The sequence below is a fragment of the Acipenser ruthenus genome, chromosome 36 (assembly GCF_902713425.1).
Source record: "Acipenser ruthenus chromosome 36, fAciRut3.2 maternal haplotype, whole genome shotgun sequence".
NCBI classification, from domain to species: Eukaryota; Metazoa; Chordata; class Actinopteri; order Acipenseriformes; family Acipenseridae; genus Acipenser; species Acipenser ruthenus.
In genome coordinates this window covers 10,624,816-10,647,577 of record NC_081224.1, presented here as the reverse complement: position 1 = coordinate 10,647,577, position 22,762 = coordinate 10,624,816, and the positions used below count along the sequence as shown (strand labels likewise).

The 22,762-nt window shown below is 44.0% G+C and overlaps 2 protein-coding genes across 4 annotated transcripts; one reads left to right on the top strand and one right to left on the bottom strand.

Moving 5' to 3' along the window:
- The first annotated feature begins 323 nt into the window (after positions 1-323).
- LOC117409787 (glutaryl-CoA dehydrogenase, mitochondrial) lies at positions 324-13,913 on the top strand. Of its 2 annotated transcripts, none has more exons than XM_059007953.1 (12): positions 324-458; positions 2,148-2,255; positions 2,864-2,899; positions 3,308-3,448; positions 5,324-5,386; positions 6,452-6,622; positions 7,022-7,151; positions 8,269-8,485; positions 8,884-8,987; positions 10,387-10,512; positions 11,903-12,063; positions 12,929-13,913. In XM_059007953.1, the coding sequence occupies exons 2-12, from the start codon at positions 2,156-2,158 to the stop codon at positions 13,000-13,002; spliced, it is 1,323 nt and encodes a 440-aa protein (XP_058863936.1). In that variant the 5' UTR covers positions 324-458; positions 2,148-2,155; the 3' UTR covers positions 13,003-13,913. The 2 variants fall into 2 exon arrangements, with proteins under 2 accessions (XP_058863936.1, XP_058863935.1); XM_059007952.1 differs by lacking the exon at positions 324-458 and adding an exon at positions 493-541.
- A 750-nt stretch (positions 13,914-14,663) lies between these two features.
- Positions 14,664-21,913, bottom strand: LOC117409786 (synaptonemal complex central element protein 2). Of its 2 annotated transcripts, none has more exons than XM_059007955.1 (5): positions 21,607-21,913; positions 18,330-18,475; positions 17,655-17,734; positions 16,684-16,882; positions 14,664-15,830 (listed from the first exon to the last, which is right to left on the bottom strand). In XM_059007955.1, the coding sequence occupies exons 2-5, from the start codon at positions 18,405-18,407 to the stop codon at positions 15,636-15,638; spliced, it is 552 nt and encodes a 183-aa protein (XP_058863938.1). In that variant the 5' UTR covers positions 18,408-18,475; positions 21,607-21,913; the 3' UTR covers positions 14,664-15,635. The 2 variants fall into 2 exon arrangements, with proteins under 2 accessions (XP_058863938.1, XP_058863937.1); XM_059007954.1 differs by lacking the exon at positions 21,607-21,913 and adding an exon at positions 19,593-20,146.
- Positions 21,914-22,762: the final 849 nt, after the last annotated feature.

Sequence of the window (22,762 nt, the reverse complement as noted above, 5' to 3'; positions counted from 1 at the left end):
TTGTGTGTGGCAAAAAATAAATCCAGAGTCTTATTGAAAAAAAAAAAAAAAAAAAAAAAGTCTCCCGTTCAACCGCAACTGCTTTCACACTACGCATACAAAAAACGAACAAAAATGTGAGATGCATTTTTGACGGCACTGAATCATTGTCTAAATCTAAAATTTAAAACGTGTTAAATAAGTTTAGGGAGAGAATTGCTTTTTTTTTTTTTGTTTTTTTTTCAAAAAGTCAATTTTCAAAAAGCCTGCTCCTGCTACTTATTCTGAATTCGAGAGAAGACAAACTGAACTAGCTCTGAAATTATCACATGAATGTTGTGATTTGACACACTCAAAATGGCGCGGCAGAACACCCTATCCTATTACGTCAGTGGGGTCCCCGTGACGTCACATGCAGCCTGATCGCCAGTGACAAGCGGCGGTGTTCTTCCAGCGCTCAGTGCAACCAGCGAAGTCCAGTAAGTTTTGCTTATTTTATTAAGCCTGCGATTTATAAAGATATTATATATGTGCGTGTCGTGGCGCACATATACCCTGACAGGTGAGCAGATCGCTGTCAGACGGGTGACCGATCCTGACAGTTTGTATAATCGAGTACAGATCGTGTAACACACTGGCGTTTTAAAGAAGGGGCAGATCGTTTGACCAAGGTTATCGACTCGTTGCGTTTCATGGTTCGGTAACCTGGCATAATCGACCCAAATCGGGACGCATTTCAGAAGGTCAACACTCAGCAAAGCGATTTAAAACGACCTTTCTCTCGCAACTATAAGACGAAAGCAGCACACCGAGAGAGCTGAACACTACCTGCAAAACACGTTTAACAAATATAGTTCGTTATTGTAACTTGTGTGTGTGTGTGTCAGTAAATCTTAAAAATGCGGAAACGCAAGCTTAGACTTACACTTGTTACAAAATATCACAGTACAAAGTATCGCGTTGTAAAATATCACATTACAGGTTCGTCGCATTATAAACGATCACATTACAGAATATCATAATCCAGGTAAGTGCAGTTATGAAAGTGCCATAAAATCAAATTCAAGCCAGAGTAAAATAAAATAAAAATACTGTAAAGTAAGAGCGAGCTTGACTAAGAGCAGTTAAATCGTATAGTAAACCATTGCTTATATGAGTAAAGTCCATGTTTATTATTAGTTTATTTAGCAGATGCCTTTATCCAAGGCGACTTACAGAGACTAGGGTGTGTGAACTATGCATCAGCTGCAGAGTCACTTACAACTACGTCTCACCCGAAAGACAGAGCACAAGGAGGTTAAGCGACTTGCTCAGGGTCACACAATGAGTCAGTGGCTGAGGTGGGGTTTGAACCGGGGACCTCTTGGTTGTAAGCTGTTTTCTTTAATCACTGGACCACACAGCCTCCTTAAGAACACATAGGAAGTATGACAAATGGATGAGAATGATTTCAAATAAGAGCAATTACAAAAAAAACAAGCCTGAGTGTGGTTACCTGTAAGAGTAAAATCAAGCACAAGATACAGTAAGCAGTTCTAGTTTAGAGCAGTAGCTGAATACACCTGGAGCGGTTCAGTGCAGGTACAAGGTGATGCAGGTACTGGTACAGCTGGGTGCCATGTAGTCCAGTATAGTGGAGAGCTGTGAGGTTTACAGGTGCTTTCTGAACAGGTGTGTCTTGAGGAGGCGTCTGTGCTGTTTTGAAGGCCTGGCTGAGCCCCGGTGTCTGTGCTGTTTTGAAGGCCTGGCTGAGCCCCAGGTGTCTGTGCTGTTTTGAAGGCATGCAGCCTGGCTGAGCCCCGGTGTCTGTGCTGTTTTGAAGACCTGGCTGAGCCCCGGTGTCTGTGCTGTTTTGAAGGCCTGGCTGAGTCCCGGTGTCTCTGCTGTTTTGAAGGCCAGGCTGAGCCCCGGTGTCTGTGCTGTTTTGAAGGCCTGGCTGAGCCCCGGTGTCTGTGCTGTTTTGAAGGCATGCAGCCTGGCTGAGCCCCGGTGTCTGTGCTGTTTTGAAGGCATGCAGCCTGGCTGAGCCCCGGTGTCTGTGCTGTTTTGAAGGCCTGGCTGAGCCCCGGTGTCTGTGCTGTTTTAAAGGCCTGGCTGAGCCCCGGTGTCTGTGCTGTTTTGAAGGCATGCAGCCTGGCTGAGCCCCGGTGTCTGTGCTGTTTTGACAGGAACCGCGATGGCTTTACGCAGCGCAGTGGCACGCCTCCTGACCTGTAACGGACGTGGAGTGGCTCTGACGGCGGCACGAACGCAGAGCACTGCGTCCCCACAGAAAGGTAAGCGGGTCAGGTACAGAGCACAAGACCCAGGTGTGCAGTGAAACCAATGCAAGACAATACATAGCTGTGCTACCCTGTTAGACACAGAAAAAAGATTGTGAAATATATGAAGGCAAAGTGCTGCTCAATTTCTTTCATGTATAAAAGTGTATTTCACCTTCTAATTTTACTGAAATTACACTATTAAAAAATACATACATATTATCTGTTTATATATTATATACACAGTGCCTTGCAAAAGTATTCAGACCCCTGACCAATTCTCTCATATTACTGAATTACAAATGGTACATTGAAATTTCGTTCTGTTTGATATTTTATTTTAAAACACTGAAACTCAAAATCAATTATTGTAAGGTGACATTGGTTTTATGTTGGGAAATATTTTTAAGAAAAATAAAAAACTGAAATATCAAGCAGCCCCTCTCTGTCCCCCTCTCTGAATGGAAACGGATTCTCGTTGCATGAGTTGTCTTATTCTTTGACTCAATTCAAATGCTGGGTTAAGAGAAGTGCCCTGACGAGGCATTCAGGGGGGGTGAGATTCCAGCCCCGTCCCGCTGCTGGATCTGTCCTGTTTGACGGGACTGTCTTGTGTATTACAGATAGCGACGGGAAGCTCCGACAGGCTGTCAAAAAGCGTAAGTACCTCTTGTGTGCTTCTGTGTGCTGTTTAGGGGTCCCGTGTGCAGTTCTGAAAGGACAGAGCTCATGTATCTCAAAGTACAGTTCCAGTTGTCTGACAAAGACAACACAGGCCAGATCCGTGACTGTAGATCAAGTATGCTTTTGTTTTGCTGGCAATACCCTGCTGTCCACTAGATGGTGCTGGCGCTTCCTACTCTATCACTTGAACACCAGTATCAATAAATGTACCATAAAATGACATTTTATCAATTGCAATACAAGTTTAATTTGAAGCTACTTGCTGTATTGTATTTGGTAGAACACAGACCTTGTCGGAGGCTGGCATGTGTGGTCCTGCCTCGGTGTGTGTGTGTGTCCTTTCCTGCTCTTCTGAAGCGCCTGTCTCTGTGTCTGCCCCCCAGCGAAGGTGCAGTTTGACTGGAAAGACGCTCTGGAGCTGGAGGGTCAGCTGACGGAGGAGGAGAAGATGATCCGAGACACCTTCCGCACGTACTGCCAAGACAAACTCATGCCACGCATCCTCATGGCCAATCGCAACGAAGGTACCGCCCCCTCAGCACTGCAGAGCGCTCCAGCAGTATAGGAAAGAGAACTCCACTCTCGACACTGCAGAGCGCTCTAGCAGTATAGGAAAGAGAGCTCCACTCTCAACACTGCAGAGCGCTCTAGCAGTACAGGAAAGAGAACTCCACTCTCAACACTGCAGAGCGCTCTAGCAGTATAGGAAAGAGAACTCCACTCTCAACACTGCAGAGCGCTCTAGCAGTATAGGAAAGAGAGCTCCACTCTCAACACTGCAGAGCGCTCTAGCAGTATAGGAAAGAGAACTCCACTCTCAACACTGCAGAGCGCTCTAGCAGTATAGGAAAGAGAACTCCACTCTCAACACTGCAGAGCGCTCTAGCAGTATAGGAAAGAGAACTCCACTCTCAACACTGCAGAGCGCTCCAGCAGTATAGGAAAGAGAACTCCACTCTCAACACTGCAGAGCGCTCTAGCAGTATAGGAAAGAGAACTCCACTCTCAACACTGCAGAGCGCTCTAGCAGTATAGGAAAGAGAACTCCGCTCTCAACACTGCAGAGCGCTCCAGCAGTATAGGAAAGAGAACTCCACTCTCAACACTGCAGAGCGCTCTAGCAGTATAGGAAAGAGAACTCCACTCTCAACACTGCAGAGCGCTCTAGCAGTATAGGAAAGAGAGCTCCACTCTCAACACTGCAGAGCGCTCTAGCAGTATAGGAAAGAGAACTCCCCTCTCAACACTGCAGAGCGCTCTAGCAGTACAGGAAAGAGAACTCCCCTCAACACTGCAGAGCGCTCTAGCAGTATAGGAAAGAGAGCTCCCCTCTCGACACTGCAGAGCGCTCTAGTAGTATAGGAAAGAGAACTCCACTCTCAACACTGCAGAGCGCTTTAGCAGTACAGGAAAGAGAACTCCACTCTCAACACTGCAGAGCGCTCTAGCAGTATAGGAAAGAGAACTCCACTCTCAACACTGCAGAGCGCTCTAGCAGTATAGGAAAGAGAGCTCCCCTCTCGACACTGCAGAGCGCTCTAGCAGTATAGGAAAGAGAACTCCACTCTCCACACTGCAGAGCGCTCTAGCAGTACAGGAAAGAGAACTCCACTCAACACTGCAGACCGCTCTAGCAGTATAGGAAAGAGAACTCCACTCTTAACACTGCAGAGCGCTCTAGCAGTATAGGAAAGAGAGCTCCACTCTCAAAACTGCAGAGCGCTCTAGCAGTATAGGAAAGAGAACTCCACTCTTAACACTGCAGAGCGCTCTAGCAGTATAGGAAAGAGAGCTCCCCTCTCAACACTGCAGAGCGCTCTAGCAGTATAGGAAAGAGAACTCCCCTCTCAACACTGCAGAGCGCTCTAGCAGTATAGGAAAGAGAACTCCACTCTCCACACTGCAGAGCGCTCTAGCAGTATAGGAAAGAGAACTCCACTCTCAACACTGCAGAGTGCTCCAGCAGTATAGGAAAGAGAACTCCACTCTCCACACTGCAGAGCGCTCTAGCAGTATAGGAAAGAGAACTCCACTCTTAACACTGCAGAGCGCTCTAGCAGTATAGGAAAGAGAACTCCACTCTCCACACTGCAGAGCGCTCTAGCAGTATAGGAAAGAGAACTCCACTCTCCACACTGCAGAGCGCTCTAGCAGTATAGGAAAGAGAACTCCCCTCGACACTGCAGAGCGCTCTAGCAGTACAGGAAAGAGAACTCCCCTCTCGACACTGCAGAGCGCTCTAGCAGTATAGGAAAGAGAACTCCACTCTCCACACTGCAGAGCGCTCTTGGGTGTATCCGTTTCTTGTTATGAAACACAGTTCGGTGTTAAAACGATTGCTTTCTGTCTCGTGAAGCAGGGAAGTGGGCTGCGAGATCATTCTTTTGTTTTCTTTTCAGTGTTCCACCGCGAGATTGTGAACGAGATGGGAGAACTGGGAGTGCTGGGGCCGACTATTAAAGGTAAAGTTCCAAATGAACGCGGTTCCGTTTTGAAAACAGGAAACGGATTTCAAAATGAAAATCCACGTGCTTCTTTCAAACTGCACGTGCGAGACCTGTGTAGCGAACGGAGGTTTATTGAAGACATTTTGTCAGCCAGAATCGCTGAATCACTTAAAGCGTCTTTTATTATTACTGTATAAAACATGGCTTCTAGTTAAGGACAGACTCATTTCCAAATTGACACAATTCTCTCGAGTTCAATACAGTTTCTCTAGTCTTGTGCATTTGGTCTCGGCCCCTAAGTCTCATTTTAGTTCGCCTCCCTGTGCTCTGGCTGTATGTGTCTGCAGTGCTGCCCCCTATCTGTCACTGCAGGGTATGACTGTGTGTGTGCAGCGCTGCCCCCTGTCTGTCACTGCAGGGTATGACTGTGTGTGTCTGCAGTGCTGCCCCCTGTCTGTCTCTACAGGGTATGACTGTGTGTGTCTGCAGTGCTGCCCCCTGTCTGTCTCTACAGGGTATGACTGTGTGTGTCTGCAGTGCTGCCCCCTGTCTGTCACTGCAGGGTATGACTGTGTGTGTGCAGCGCTGCCCCCTGTCTGTCTCTACAGGGTATGACTGTGTGTGTCTGCAGTGCTGCCCCCTGTCTGTCTCTACAGGGTATGACTGTGTGTGTGTCTGCAGTGCTGCCCCCTGTCTGTCACTACAGGGTATGACTGTGTGTGTGTCTGCAGTGATGCCCCCTGTCTGTCACTACAGGGTATGACTGTGTGTGTCTGCAGTGCTGCCCCCTGTCTGTCACTGCAGGGTATGACTGTGTGTTTCTGCAGCGCTGCCCCCTGTCTGTCACTGCAGGGTATGACTGTGTGTTTCTGCAGTGCTGCCCCCTGTCTGTCACTGCAGGGTATGACTGTGTATTTCTGTGGTGCTGTGTTATTAACTCTGCTGCCCCCTGTCTGTCTCTACAGGGTATGACTGTGTGTGTGTCTGCAGTGCTGCCCCCTGTCTGTCACTGCAGGGTATGACTGTGTATTTCTGTGGTGCTGCGTTATTAACTCTGCTGCCCCCTGTCTGTCTCTACAGGGTATGACTGTGCCGGCACCTCTTATGTGGCTTATGGCCTGATTGCCCGGGAGGTTGAGAGAGTGGACAGCAGCTACCGGTCAGTGATGAGTGTCCAGTCCTCCCTGGTCATGCACCCCATCTACACGTACGGGACCGAGGAGCAGAAACAGAAGTACCTGCCCAAGCTGGGTAAGGGTGTAACCGCACACTCGCGTCTCGACATGACACATGAAACGTGTCCCGAGGGGCTGCTTGTGTGATCGCGTGATCATTTAATGAGGGACTATCTTGTTAAAAGACAAATTTAAAGGCATCGGGGGGATCATGCATGCATCCATAACTGTGAAACACACTTCTTGATCATTCAGGAAGCACTTGGTGAACTGCAGTGAGTTCTGCTGTGCTTTTGGTCTTGTGTCACAATACACACGATACAGATCACCTCTATTACGATATGATATATCCTAGAAAGAAAGCATCACGATTCATCGAGGCACAGTGAATCATTACGCACACAAACTGGGTGAGAATTGGACTTCTTGATCCATACTGCAATTTACTGTAGATCTTCTCTCTCTCGTTCCTCAGCCCGGGGTGAACTGCTGGGCTGTTTCGGGCTCACAGAACCGAACCACGGCAGCGACCCAGGCAGCATGGAGACCCGGGCCCGCTTCAACCCCTCCAGCAGAACCTTCACCCTCAACGGAACCAAGACCTGGTAGGTTCGGCCGGCCCATTGCTGTCTGTGCAGGAGTCCGGTTGTAGCCAAAAGTGTAGAGCAGTAATCAAAGGAGGTTACTGAGGTCCCCACAGAACACAGATGACATTGCAGCGTTGCAGAGAGTCCAGCAACCAGACTGATCACAGGACCCAAAGCAGGGCTGGCCAAAGCCAGCTCTTCCACTCCTGGTCTTTGTTCCAACCCTGTTCTAAATTGTTTAATTGAACCAATTAAACCTCCATCCAGACCCTGAAGTAGCTCAGTATCTCATCTGTAAAACCTGGAGCGGAATACCCCTCCAGGATCGGGATTGGATGAACTGAATCTATTTCGCCAAGTACAAGGAAAAGTTAGGACATGATTTTTGAAGTCTTTCAAATCTTCAAAGGTGAAGACAAATTTAACAAACCAATACTTTGAGCACTGAAACTAGGAATCACAGTTGAAAAGGGAAGATGGATTTAGGACAGAGGGAAGGAGACTCTTCTTCACACAGAGAGTGGGGAGGGGATGGAATGGGTTACCTAGTCATGTTGCTGAAGGAGACTCTTCTTCACACAGAGAGTGGTGAGGGGATGGAATGGGTTACCTAGTCATGTTGCTGAAGGAGACTCTTCTTCACACAGAGAGTGGGGAGGGGATGGAATGGGTTACCTAGTCATGTTGCTGAAGGAGACTCTTCTTCACACAGAGAGTGGTGAGGGGATGGAATGGGTTACCTAGTCATGTTGCTGAAGGAGACTCTTCTTCACACAGAGAGTGCTGAGGGGATGGAATGGGTTACCTAGTCATGTTGCTGAAGGAGACTCTTCTTCACACAGAGAGTGGGGAGGGGATGGAATGGGTTACCTAGTCATGTTGCTGAAGGAGACTCTTCTTCACACAGAGAGTGGTGAGGGGATGGAATGGGTTACCTAGTCATGTTGCTGAAGGAGACTCTTCTTCACACAGAGAGTGGTGAGGGGATGGAATGGGTTACCTAGTCATGTTGTTAATGCCGAATCATCAAGATCCTTTCTAACTGGACCGAGTTCTGGTGGCCCCCAGCTCCTCAGACCCGTGCGAGCTCTGCTGGTCTCTTTGTAACGGTTCCTCCTCCTCTGCTGTGTCTCAGGATCACCAGCTCCCCGATGGCGGATGTGTGCGTGGTGTGGGCGAAGTGCGAGGACGGGGAGGTGCGGGGGTTCCTGCTGGAGCGAGGCATGCCAGGGCTCTCCACCCCGCAGATCCAGGGCAAGTTCTCTCTGCGCGCCTCGTCCACGGGCATGATCGTGATGGAGGACGTGGAGGTGCCCGAGGAGAACCTGCTGCCGCACGTCACCGGCCTGGCGGTGAGCGATTTCGATTTAGAGACCCGGTTTTGTTGTTGTGATGGGGTTTCAAATGGAAGCCGTTGAACCATTTTAATTGACTAACAAACGCGGTGACTTCGTTTGTTAACCACAGCGAGAAGCTTGTTTTAACAGAATGCTGCCGAATGCATCAGCGATGTGTCGGGGGGGAATTGATCAAAAGGGAATGGGAATTTGTATTGGGGATTGATTTAAAAAAGGAATTGGGGGGGGGGGGGGGGGGTAAGGAAATGACCCCGACTCTGGGTGCACACAGCTGAAAGCTGCTTCAGCAGTGTGTGAACTGTACGTGGAGCTGGAAACGCGACAGGAAGGGGTGTCCTGTTTCTAGCTCCAGAGTGCGCGTCTCTGACCGGCCCTTCTCCTCCTCTCCGCAGGGCCCCTTCGGGTGTCTGAACAGCGCCCGCTACGGGATCTCGTGGGGGGCTCTGGGGGCGGCGGAGTTCTGTTTCCACGCTGCGCGCCAGTACACCTTGGACAGGTGAGTGGAGGGGAGGAGGCTGCAGAAAGAAAACCCCTGAACTCATTGACAGCTTTCAGTGTTCACTGTGGGTTAGGAGATGAAGAGGGAGCGCTGCGGCTCGGGTCAGAAGTTTAGCATCAGCTTGAATTCTAGGATTGAGATTAATTTAAAAAAAAAAAACTATATGAACATAATTTTAGATATTTTATTTAACATCATGTAATCAAAGAAACTACAAAATTATATTGCAGAAGTCCACCGGAAGCCATAATAGTAGTACAGTATTTCATGTTAGATTTTCAAAATGTCACATTTTTCAGTTGGTCAGTTTTTCGTTAAGTTTGTGGGAAAACTACACAGCGGTGTGCAATCCAGTATGATGATGTCACATTATTCAGCAGGTTTAATTCGACTTTATGAAGCGGAGTCAGTGAATTCTATAGAAGATGCTAAACGTTTGTCCAGAGCGGTCTGCTCCATTTCCAGTTCCTCAGTATAACAGCCTTCTTTGTCCCGCTGTTTCTGTGTTGTTGCTGGTTTACCAGGGTTAGGGTTACATTAGCAGCCATTTAAACCAGGCAGTAATTCCAGAGCATTTGTAATAAGTTTAATAATATTATTGTTTTTTTCATCATTTAATTTCTGTTTTTTACATGTGATCTATACACATGTGACTATTGAAAACACTGTAGCTCTATCGGTTGCTGTTTTAAACAGTCTTATTGTTCAAAATCTTAAACTAATCAGACAGACAGTAAGCTTCAACGCTGGCCTCTCTCCGTGCTCCCTGTGTGACGCTCCCTGCAGCGCTGGCCTCTCTCCGTGCTCCCTACCCTGCAGTGCTGGCCTCTCTCCATGCTCCCTGTGTGACGCTCCCTGCCCTGCAGTGCTGGCCTCTCTCCGTGCTCCCTGTGTGACGCTCCCTGCCCTGCAGCGCTGGCCTCTCTCCGTGCTCCCTGCCCTGCAGTGCTGGCCTCTCTCAGTGCTCCCTGTGTGACGCTCCCTGCCCTGCAGCGCTGGCCTCTCTCGGTGCTCCCTGCCCTGCAGTGCTGGCCTCTCTCCGTGCTCCCTGTGTGACGCTCCCTGCAGTGCTGGCCTCTCTCCATACACCCTGTGTGACGCTCCCTGCCCTGCAGCGCTGGCCTCTCTCCGTGCTCCCTGCCCTGCAACGCTGGCCTCTCTCCGTGCTCCCTGCCCTGCAACGCTGGCCTCTCTCCGTGCTCCCTGCCCTGCAGTGCTGGCCTCTCTCCCTGCTCCCTGTGTGACGCTCCCTGCAGTGCTGGCCTCTCTCCATACTCCCTGTGTGACGCTCCCTGCCCTGCAGTGCTGGCCTCTCTCTGTGCTCCCTGCCCTGCAGCGCTGGCCTCTCTCCATGCTCCCTGTGTGATTTCTCCCTGTCTTGCTTGTCTCGCTCCAGGGTCCAGTTCGGTGTGCCCCTGGCCAGGAACCAGCTGATGCAGAAGAAGATGGCGGACATGCTGACTGAGATCACCATCGGGCTGCAGTCCTGTCTGCAGCTGGGCAGGCTAATCGATCAGAAAAAGTAAGAGGCTTAGCCACAGCATCACTGTGGGTGCAATGCCGTGGCACACACACACACACACACACATAACGTGGCACCCTCTTCAATTCATTTAACTAGGGAATAACCTCACCATACATTCACACAGTCACAACGTCAGACATGCCAATGCAGAAGTCAGTACAATCTGCAGCAGGGCCGTGGAAATGTAAGGTTTGTTACGTTTGCTGTTGTTCTCTTTCTGTCTGTGTAATTCAATCTGGTCTCGTTCCCAGTATCAGACTGGGGCTGCAGCCGGGTCCACCCGCAGCCTGCAGTCCACTCTGCACCTTGATCTTACACAAGAGGCAAACCTGTGTGTGTGTAACAATTATTTTCAACTGCTATTTATAAGTTAATTCACCAACCTCCAATATTTCCCTGACAGTATCATGTATTCAGTCGTTCAGCCTAGATATTATTGTTCTGCAGTTAAAGATTTGAAACCCGTCTCTCACATCCTTCTCATCAGACGCTCATTAGGTAACTTCCACCAGTAATGTTGTTGAAGCTGACACCCTGGGATCCTTCAAGAAGCTGCTTGATGAGATTCTGGGATCAATAAGCTACTAACAACCAAACGAGCAAGATGGGCCGAATGGCCTCCTCTCGTTTGGAAACTTTCTTATGTTCTTATCAGTGTGGAGAGATGCAGTTCTGCAGCCTGCAATCCTAACTGAGGCTGACAGACACACAGACACACACACACACAAACACACAGTTTCATTGAAATAGATTTGATCTCAGATCTGCTGCTGATGTAAATGAGCTAGTCTCATTTCAAACCGCTTTCATGATCATGAACTTCTGTGGGCAATCCTTTGAGCTTGTGCTAGCTTCAATATATAGCTTCAAACCAAGTCAGATTTTTGTATTGACTATTTTATTCTGATTTTGTAACTGTATGACTGTGCTATCAGGGGGATCCCTGGTTATCTTTATTAAAACCGGCCACATTATGTGTGTTTTACCTTCAATAAACATGCATACAAGAAGGATGTTAAAGGCTTTAGGGGAACAGTATATATATATTTTTCTTCTAAACCAGTTTTCTCAATTCATATTAGTATATACTGTGATATTAAACACAGCATGTTTTCAGTTGTATTTTTGAATACAAGAGGTCATTAGTTGCTGATTACACCTACCTCTAATAATGCTTTTTTTTCTTTAGTTATTTAGTTCAGAAGTTAATTTAAATTTGAGTGCCCTGTTTTCATTGTACAGCAGCAGCTATCAAATATGCCACCTATTTTGTAAAATAAGTTCCATACATTTGACAAGTCGGTGTGTTCCAATCCCACTCCGTGTTCGAGGCAGCGTTTCCCGTGCTGGCTCTGAGTGTGCGTGTCTGTGTGCTTCATCCTCACAGGGCTGCCCCAGAGATGATCTCGATGCTCAAGAGGAACTCCTGCGGTAAAGCACTGGACATCGCGCGGCAGGCGAGGGACATGCTGGGGGGAAACGGCATCGCGGACGAGTATCACGTCATCAGACACGTCATGAACCTGGAGGCTGTCAACACCTACGAGGGTAAGACACGCCCCCGCGCTGCGGCGCCGGAGCCAGGGGAACACAAGCACTGCGGGGTGCAGTTACAGCCGCGCACCACCAGGTGTCACTCGATGCCTGAAACAATTCTGATAAAAACAATTCTCTGAACTGGTGATTGTACAGCTAAGGCCAAAAGCTTTGTAATTTTACATCTTTTATTTAACTTAATGTAATCAAAGAAACTACAAAATGATATCGCAAAAGCCTAACACAAGCCATAATAATAGTAATACAGAATTTCATGTTAGATTTAAAAATGTTTCATTTTGTGTCAGTTTTTCCTTTAAGTATATGGAAAGCTACAAAGCGGTGTGTAATTCAATATGTTAGCGTAACATTATTCAGCTGGTTTCATTCGGCTTCATGAAGCGAAATTAGTTCATTCTACAGGGAGATGCAAAACCTTTGGCCACAGCTGTAGCTTTTAACTGACTTTATTTCCGATTTTTTTTGTTTTCTGATTCCTGCCATTTTAAAACCCGATTGAATACTTGTTTAGGGGACACAATACAAGTCATCTATTTATGTTTTTGTAATAAATGTATGTTCGACACCTACATGTGTAAACAGAAAATACATTTTTTAAAAATACAATCGACCCTCACTGTGCACTGCTCTGCTGTATACACATCATCATAAACTACTGAACATTCAACAGCGCTGCATTGAGAAATACCAAAATAAATATTAAAACGACAAACATTTAGACTAAAAGTCATTAAATGTATGAAGTTTCTTTTCACTGCAGGATGAGTACTGCAGCTGCAATCTGTATTTCACAATGCATTTTTAATGCTTGCGAAAGTTTCTTGGTTAACTGTATTGCCTTTCTTGTCTCCCCCAGGAACCCATGACATTCATGCACTGATCCTGGGCAGAGCAATCACTGGGCTTCAGTCCTTCACTGTGGGGAAGTAGTCCAGGGTTTACCAGCAACCAGAAACACCAACATCTTCTACTGAGTGAACTCTGCCATTTGAAGGGAGCAATCGCCAGTTACTGCTGCAACTTTTCTTTTGTTTGTTTTAGAAATAAAAAACAGATGTAGTTTATTTTGAGCTCACCAGGATGAGTGTCTTGCCTTTGGGTGTCAACTTGTGTTACGTATTTACTCTTCAAGATGTAGAATCATACAGCTCTGGCCAAATGTTTTGCATCCCCCTATAGAACGAACTGCTCGATAAAGTCGAAATTAAACCTGCTGAACATATTGAATTACACACCGCTTTGTAGTTTTCCATAGACTTAACGGAAAAACTGACAAACTGAAAAATGTGACATGAATTACTATACTGCTGTTATGGTTTCCGGTAGACTTTTGTGAAATGAAAGATCTAAGTTGTGTTCATATAGTTTCTTTGAGACTTGAACCTTGTCCTTAACTCTTACTAGATTCTACAGTCACAGTGAGGAGTTTGCTTCAATTTAAGAAGCTGTTTTTTTGGGTTTAATCTCTGATCACCGTTGTAAGGTTTGAAGTCGAGTCCACAAAGGTGGTTTCTGATAATGCGTTGAACATTGAAAAGGACTTCTAGTTTAAACGTTTGTCAGTGTAACTGGCTGCTCTTCAGGAATCTAACTTGACAAACTGTAAGAAAGGAAAAGCTCAGGTCAGCCTCATAGGACTCCCAGTAACACAGCTCTAACTGCGCACTGTCTCGCCAGTAGTAAAACAAAGGCCCCCTATTGTATACAAACTAGCCTTTGACACGGTTCTATACCGGTAAGGTCTGCTCAATATCTGTCCTGCTTTTGTAATAATGAGTGAAACACGTTTGCTGGAACATTTGTTCTCCTCCTGCTGTGGGTAAATAAAGCTCTTCCAGTGATTTTGTCTTTTGTAAAGTTTCCTTTGATTGAAAGAATTTAGCTGACATTTACGTGGTTTAACGGAATTGGGGGTAATGTGACCCTTTCATTTGTAATACTTGATGTAATACATTTAACAGTACTGTAGGTGTCTGACTATGTCTATATATGGAAACCTGCATAACCACCTTTTAGCATTGGTGTGTTTTTATGTAATGCAATTTTCACACACATCTTTTGCTGCGTGCCTTCATTCTGTGGCCTCTGTAGACCTCTCGCACTACAGCTGGCACAGCACAGTGTGCCGGTAACCTGCTGTTCTGCAACACGGCCGCGTGGATGTAAGGCACGGCACTTTTTTTCTAAGTGGTATTTCTTGCACGCGCTAAAGGCAGGGTTAGGGTCAGGGACACTCCTGGTGTAACTGGAGGCGAGACGTGATTCTGAGATCTGGAATCCACTAATCCCATTAACACACAAGTACTGATATCTACAAGGGTGTACTGTTCATAGTACATTATTTTATATCACTTACAGGTACGGATATATTAAACCTCCCCAAGTGGTTGAAGTAGGCAGAATGTTATTTTATTTTTTTTTAAATCAGTTACATGGATTAGCTACAAACAACTGTTGGGCCAGTTAAACATATTAGGAAAAATAACCTGCAAAATATTAGACATCTCTTGAACTGTTACAAATAAGCAGCAGTGTAAGTTAAAGACTTTCTCTGTTATTAGAATCAAGCATTTAAATATGCTGAGAATCACTTCACTGCTGGTTCATATTAAATATCCACATAAATAGCAATGAACTCCAAACCAGCAACACTACTTCAAACTGAAGATGTTCCTTCTTTTGATACAACTGAGTGGAGTATATGCTCCTAAATGGCTGAAACCCACGTTGCATGCAAAATAAAATAGGACGTCGACTGACATCGATTGTTTTGTACATGTCAACGCCTCTAAACAATCCTGGTGCTTACAACCCTCATGCTGTAATGTTTTCTAACATTTCTCAAGCTGGGTCTACACACCTAAGCAACTTCAAAGGTACGAAGGACCACGCATGTAACGCCCATGCTTATGCAAAATGGTTTCCAGTAACGCTACAGAGACACAGCTTTCTAAGACAAGCCTAGCCCTGCTTTCTTTAAACAAGCCGAGAAACAGCCGGCCTTGTGTTTTTTTTTTTTTTTAAGTTTGTATTGATGAATAAAACTAATCTGCCATTTGTACTTTGTAAAAAAATTTTTTTAAAAAAGGCAACAGAATAGCTGTAAAAATGTCATCAATATCAAACAGCATTTTATTCATACAAATCTGTTTTCTTATTATTATTATAACACAACATTTAAACAAGTTGTCGGTTTGCTTTAGCTTAAGGATAACAGAAAAGCTACTCAAACTAAGCCTGCAAACCCTGGTTTAATATTTTAGCCCAGTGCACGTGGGTAAAACTGCCTGCCATGCCAGCTACAATCTGGAATACTGCAATTCTACTGTTGTAGCGGATGAACAAAAAAAAAGTAATTGCAAACTGTGCTTTCAACCTCTGGTTCTGTGCAAACGAAGACATCTTAATGTCATTTCATTTTACATTTTGGAATTATTAATTGAAAAGTAGTCAAATCATCACGCCCTTGAACTTGGGACCACTGTTCTATCCACACGCAACCGTGTAGCTCCTATTGCAAGATACAGCACTGGGGCCCACCTGGATTAGTGCGGGCTGCAGTGTCATAGTTCAGGCTGCATGCACAAGCCCTTGTAGAGGCTCACCACGTTGTGGCAGGCTTCCTGCAGCTCCGTGCTCACGTGGACGTTCCTCCGCATGATCGTGCTCAACTCCTGCATTTTGTCTTGGATGACTTTGTTGTCCTGTTCGTAAATATCATACAACTGGTCCTCCAGTTTGTGACACAGCTCAGAAACCTTAAAAGCACAAAACATACCCATGTTCTTCTTCTAAAAATGGATTTGATCAGCTTACACCGTGCCTGGATAAGCCGCAGTTGGATTATTATTATTATTATTATTTTTTTAAGCACATTACATGAGTGCTGGCTCACCCTGGATTGTATCCACTTCCTATACGTGGTTGTCTAGTGACTAAAAACAACTGGTGGATTCCCCGGTGCTGGAAAACACTCCATCCATCGTGTGGCTTATCCCATCAGGATACAGAGTTATCAAATCACCCATCAGTAAACTAAAAGTGATTTACTACAGCAAAACTTCTCAGAAACTAGAAACATAGAGCAGTGTTTCTGCTAGTGCATGGAGAGTTCTGTGCATTAGGACCAATAAGAGTTTCTGTCCCTGAAGACTAACTGAGGGTTCTGTGCTGAACTGAGCCCAGTGGGGTAGAATTAACACTACAGCTATGGCCAAAAGTTTTGAATCACCTAGAATTTTAGGATTGAGACATTTAAAAAAAATAACTATATGAACATCATTTAGATCTTTTATTTAACATAATTTAATCAAAGAAACTACAAAATTATATTGCAAACGTCTACCGGAAGCCATAATAGTAGTACAGTATATCATGTTAGATTTTGAAATGTTTCAATTGTTGTCAGTTTTTCATTAAGTATCTGGAAAACTACAAAGCAGTGTGCAATTCAATATGCTAACGTAACATTATTAAGCAGGTTTCATTCGACTTTATGAAGCAAAATTAGTTAATTCTATAGGGTGATGCAAAACTTTTGTGCAGAGCTGTATGTTCAACCTACCCATATAAATTGATTTAATTGTTTAAAATAATAATAATTCCAAATACCTTCATCAGGAGTTTCTCTCTGAAGTTTGTCATCAGCTCAAGGTCCCTTTTCCGACTCACATTGACCTTATCAATCAGGCCCTGTGCTTTTCTCTCTATCCCTTCGATCCTCGCATTGACAGCAGAGAAATAACGTGAGTGCTCATAATTAAGGACCCTGTCTGAACCGTGGCTGGGGAGCTCAATGCCAGGCAAATTGCTTCAAACAGAGAAAACAACAGAGAAAACAAACTCTTAGTTTTTCTTAGTTGAAAACTCTCACATACGCAAGAGCCTTTCAATTATAGAACTCTATCTTAGGCTAGTGCTTTCAGTCCTTGAGCCCTCCCACAATTTTTTTTTTTATCAGGGCTTGTAATTTAGTGTGCCCAATTATTTTACCCCTGGGTTTCTCCCCGATTTGGAATGTTGTTTCCCCTCACCGCTCCCCGCAGCTGCTCAGGAGAGCTGAAGGTTCAGCGAGCATCCTCTGATCCCACGACCGAGACAGCTTCCTCTTCCACACCCAGGAACTCCAGAGTGGATGTCAGCGAGCTACCGCCCCCTGGAGGACAAGCCCTGCAGGTGTCCGCTCTGAGCTCACTGGGCGCCTGGCCAGCAGGGTTCACTGTCGCGCGATGAGGAGAAACAGTCCCTGCCGGTTTTGCCTCACTAACCCACGGCAGCGCCAGAGCCAATGCAACGCTCCTTTCTGAAACCACAGCCAGGACACAAACCTGCACTTTGTGACTCACCCTGCACACCGCATGACTACACCATTTTCACTTAGATCCACTGCAGAGGCCTTTTTGCTGGTTTTACTATTACAAACAAAAGCTATGCTGGCAGACTTTGCTAAAAAAAGAATCAACTAAAAGTATACGTACATATAAACAGTGTTAAAAGGACGCTACACAGCAAGAGTAAAACATTTCTTTACACAATCTCTTTCTAACCTGTGCATTGTAATAAACTCATTTAGTTCACCTCACCTTATCTGTACCTCGTCCGTATTCTGAGAGGCAATAATCTCTTCTGTCCTTTGGTTTGCTCCTTCATCACTGACAGTTACCTGAGTACAAATCACACAGCACGGGCCAAGCTTTCTCATTGTGTACACTTTAAAAAATGCATTAGCTAATGCAAGCAGGAGAGAAAATAATAACACTGAACTTGCACAGTTGATTGTGTGTTGTATTTAGCAATGTTAAAAGGAGGGGACACCAGCAGGATCATTATAGAAGTTATTTTTTTTACACGTTTTTTACACAGAGAGTTAGAAATGCATGGAATAGCCTAACAGATCTAAAACACAGGGAACATTTTAAAAGATTCTGTGCTTTTATTCTTCAAACAGGTAGCTTGGATCTCTGATTAGACTGTGCATCAAAGACAGGAATTTAAAGTAAAAATCCTGGTTAGATGATCCTGTTGTCAAATTGATGGGCTTTCCACTTTCAAACTCGGAGAGAACATTCATTTAAACGAGGAGGAGCACGCAAAAAGAATGCTGATAAGCCTATTTTTTCTCTCTCGTGATTTTAGAGCTCAGATAGAATACTCTTACTGCTTTGCATGTGCTTACATTTTGTGATGATTTTTTATTTTTTTTTATATACAGAATATACAAAAGTAGATCATATAAATCAGACAGCGAAAGAAAACACCTGTTTTGCAGATGGGTCCGGTTGTTTCAATGGAGTTTGGGAACTGGATAAGATTTGCTCAAATGAGAACTGATCCATGTTCACTCTGCCCTGGTTTTACAGCTGCTCCAGTCCAGATTGTAGGTCCCTCCACGTTTTGTCCTAGCCTGTAGAAATTAAGACATTCTCTATGATTTTCTTTGGGGGGATGAATTCAAATATACAGGTGAAGAAATGAAGACTCTCTCAATTTAAAACTTCTGAGTTTCAAAGAGACCAAAGAGAAACTAAAAAATAAGGCAGATGTTACTACCAGTAGGACTTTTACTATCCAGTAGTTGCAGAATACACATTGTTAATTAACAATTTAGATTTTTCTCTTTCTCAAAAAATAATAATAATAATTAGAGAGAGAGAGAGAGAGAGAGAGAGAGAGAGAGAGAGAGAGAGAGAGAGAGAGAGAGAGAGAGAGAGAGAGAGTTTTGACATGTGTTCTTAGACTACTGGCAGTATTTTTGAGGTTTCTTATTGGCAGTGGAATTTGTACTAGTAATATTAAACCTCTTCTCGTTCTTAAAGTTTAAACTTCTTATGTTCTTATGTTCAATAAGGCTTCTGCCAGTAGATATTCTACTGTTAATACCTTTTACAGTGTGAAAACAGCGGATACTTTTACTAACAAACAAACAAATACACATCTTAATACGTCTATACATTGCGAACGCCTTTCACAATACTGGTATTTGAATGAATAAATACATAAACAGATAAATAAATAAATAAAACAACATGTATTTCAATTGTATACTATAATTACATACCTGCCAACTTTCGGAAATACAAAATCTACAGCTTTTCTATACGTAGATCAGTCGTATGCTACAGCATGTGATAATGATACTGTACAAAATATCCTTGTACATTCTCCCAAAGAAATTTAAGTGAAATCGGGATTTCCTGCCTCTACTTCAACGACCTGTGACTTAAAATCATTTTCCAGCGCGACCCTTTTAAACACCTTCGTGTAGATTTGCACTCCAAGTGTTTCAAAAGGAGTATTTAAAATTAAATAAATATGTAAACACAAATAAAGGGTAGCTATTTTTTTTTTCAGGACAAGTCTTCGTTTCTCATTCGCGTGGGAGGAAATCAGCACCCGTAAGTACTAATGTAATTGAAAAATTACAATAGTATATGTTTATATGTAATTAAGGCTTATTTCAAGAACATTTGTAGCTTATTATTTTAAATTAAATGAAGCAGTGCGGAAACGACCCCACTTACCTAACACCGTTGCTGTTGTATTTTTATTACTTCCTTTTCCTAATTGTATTTATTGTGTATATAGTTCGTGTAAAAATAATTAACACAGGCTATTAAATAACAAACCACTTCGATAGATACTGTAATATTGATAAATAACCGGCATCTTTCTCTCGCTCCTCGCCCGTTGCCACGGAAACCAACGACAACCTTTTTTTTTTGTCCGAGAGATCCGGCTCGTGCCATTTCCCACGCGGCGTGAAGGGCTAGCCTAAGGCCCCGTGCACACTGCACCACCGATCTGCAGAACCGTGCTCGAAACCGCTCTACTTAATCCGGCTCAAAGCGTCCACACTGAAGTACCGTTTCATGTTTACTCAGGCTTAGTGCGTCCACACAACCTTAGAATAGTTGAGTTACAATTCCCAGCAGCGCAACGAACCGTGGAAATGAATACGATAGTATCCCACCATGCACTGTATTTTATTTTAAAATAATGTGTTATGCCCCATATTAACAGAGGTCCATATTGCATAAATGAAATATAACAAGTATTGCGGAAAAAGTAAATCCGAACACACACACACACACACTCTCTCTCTCTCACACTCACACACACACACACAAGTAGGGCTTGAAGTTTTCAGGTTTTATTTTTAATCAGGTGACGTCCCTTTAAACAAATTGAGCTGATTCTGTTTTATAATTAAACTCAGAAAAGGCTGTTAATTACAAAACAATATTTGTTTTTACATTAATATCTTGCCTGAGCCTAATTCTGGTCCTCTTAATTTTATTTCAAACAGAGCTGACACATTACGTAATTTGTTCATCCCCGATCCTACTTTTAACTCGCATTTCATTTTTGTTGTCTCCTAATTTAACGTTGTGTTTTTGTTATTTTCCCCACTAGTTTAACAGAGATGTCGTGACAAATTTTTTGAAGCATAAAAATGAATACCTCGTGCGGAGTGGACACTGATAGCAAGTGCTTCAGGCGCCTGCTCTGAGTATTTCGCCAAACATACCACAAAGCATTTGGGGATATTGGAGGATACACATTTTATGTATTTTGGTATTACAGCGTCCACACTTGTGATAAACCGCAATACCTGATGTGATGTAATTAGAACCGGACTCGAGACTGCCTCCTGAGATGGTCTCGAGTCCGGTTCTCGAGTACGGTATTAAACGCTGTGCAGTGTGGACGCTAACCGTATTTAGCACTTTTAAGCCAGTTTAAATGCAACTAATGCGGTTTAAAGGCATAGTGTGGACAGGGCATAAGTGGAGTCATTTAATGTTTTAATAAAATATGTCACTTATGCACAGCAAACTTTACTCCACGAACGACGTCTAGTCTGACTGCTCTAAAATGTGATATTTCGATCCACAAAGCTAAATCCTAAATAAGTAACCGTCTTCTGTGAGCTTTTATCACGTGCTTGTCGTTCTTCAACAATTCCTAGCAAACAAAACAAAAAAAAGTTGTCCTAATTTATACGGTCAAAGGGCAAACGGCTGTCCCGCCAGTCTTGGACAGAATTGTGGATGTGAGACTGAATAAACCGGGTACCATAAATGAGTCTAAATGTGCACCCTACCCTCAGATAAATACAAAGTAAACAATATTTAATAATTTCTCCAAGTATGTAGCAGCCATAGGATATAGGGGTTAGAGTTTCATTTTCATTCTTGGTTAATATCATTGCTTTTTTTCTGTAAAGAAGCTGCTGTTCACTGGTTAAAATAAATTTAAAAAAAACACTTCACACTTTTCAATTCCTGTAGCGTTCACTTCACCAGCATTTCCAAGCAGAGAGAAGGTGCTAAAAAAACTCAGCCCCAGGACAGTCCTATCCATTCATTTTTCAGCCAATCCAATAGCCCAACCACCCACTTCCAACGTTCAAAGGGCTTCTGGAAACTTCCAGAATCTTCAGCAGCCCTCAGCCAATCCCTGAGCTGCTGTGAAATGACTTCAACACCCTGTGCGCATCTCAAATTCTATTTCCAGTTGTGATTTTGTAATTACCTTGGCAACCTATTTACCACATGCTGCGTTCTGGGGAGTGACAAAGAGAAAAAAAATAATCATTTTGGGGCATTTGTTACAATGCAAAATATTTAAATACAGTGTAGTTTACAGTAAGTGCAAATAATACTTCTACTAGAATACAATATGAACTAGGATGCAACAAGTTAGGATTACAGCAAGTTATATCTACAATGACAGATTAGCAGTGCAATAGTGCAAGGATAGCGCATCAGCTGAGGATCCAGTAACGTGGTGCTGAGGTCAGGCGAGTCCAGTGCAGAGCAGGAGGGGCGGATCAGGAGATCTACAAGTATAGCTGAGGACCAGCATGCAGAGGGGAGCATTATAAACCAGGAGCAAGGGCCCACAGCACTTTCCCTGCAGAATCACACGTGTGCATTTTAGCTTGAGTGATCTCAATCCAGATACTGGGAAGAACACAGGATCAGAGACCAGTGAGCCTCCAGTAAGCTGGGGCTTCCAGTTCCTTAACCACACCGTGTGCCAGGAGGCTATGAATAACCGCACGGTGCAGTAAAGCTGTTTATTTCATGCACAATTAGCCTGCAGCTAAGCTGTCTACAAATGGCTCTGTCTTAAACTGGATAAAGAGATAAGGTTTTGTTTTCGTGGAGAGTTTTCTTTTGAAAGAGAACTGTCCTCTGCATGTGGTATTGTGAACCTGCATTAGATCACGCATCACCACTTCACTTTATCTATCTATCTATCTATCTATCTATCTATCTATCTATCTATCTATCTATCTATATACACACACACAGCTCTGGCCAAAACTTTAGCATCACTTAGAATTTTAGAATTGAGACATCATTTATATATATATATATATATATGAACATAATTTAGATCTTTTAACATCATGTAATCAAAGAAACTGTCTGTCTGTCTGTCTGTCTGTCTGTGTCTATTTTTCCACCTTTATGTTACACTTATCAAATTGTCATTAACTTTATTTAGCAGTAGTTCTTGGGTGTATCAACATGTGTGGATCCATGGAGGTGTGTGTGTGTGTGTGTGTGTGTGTGTGTGTTTGTGTGTGTGTGTGTGTGCATCTCTCAGTCTGAGTGTCACACATAAGCTTTTACACACATCTTGAGAACACAAGGAAATGATTCCAGTCATTCTAATATAT

Coding starts and splice junctions, on each gene's coding strand:
- LOC117409787 (XM_059007952.1), top strand. CDS start 508: ATGTGCGTGTCGTGGCGCACATATACCCTGACAG. Junction 542..2,147: donor GCGCACATATACCCTGACAG/GTGAGCAGATCG, acceptor CTGTTTTGACAG/GAACCGCGATGGCTTTACGC. Junction 2,900..3,307: donor CCGACAGGCTGTCAAAAAGC/GTAAGTACCTCT, acceptor TCTGCCCCCCAG/CGAAGGTGCAGTTTGACTGG.
- LOC117409786 (XM_059007955.1), bottom strand. CDS start 18,407: ATGGATCAGTTCTCATTTGAGCAAATCTTATCCAGTTCCCAAACTCCA. Junction 17,735..18,329: donor CGGACCCATCTGCAAAACAG/GTGTTTTCTTTC, acceptor ATTTGTACTCAG/GTAACTGTCAGTGATGAAGG. Junction 16,883..17,654: donor ACGGACGAGGTACAGATAAG/GTGAGGTGAACT, acceptor CTCTGTTTGAAG/CAATTTGCCTGGCATTGAGC.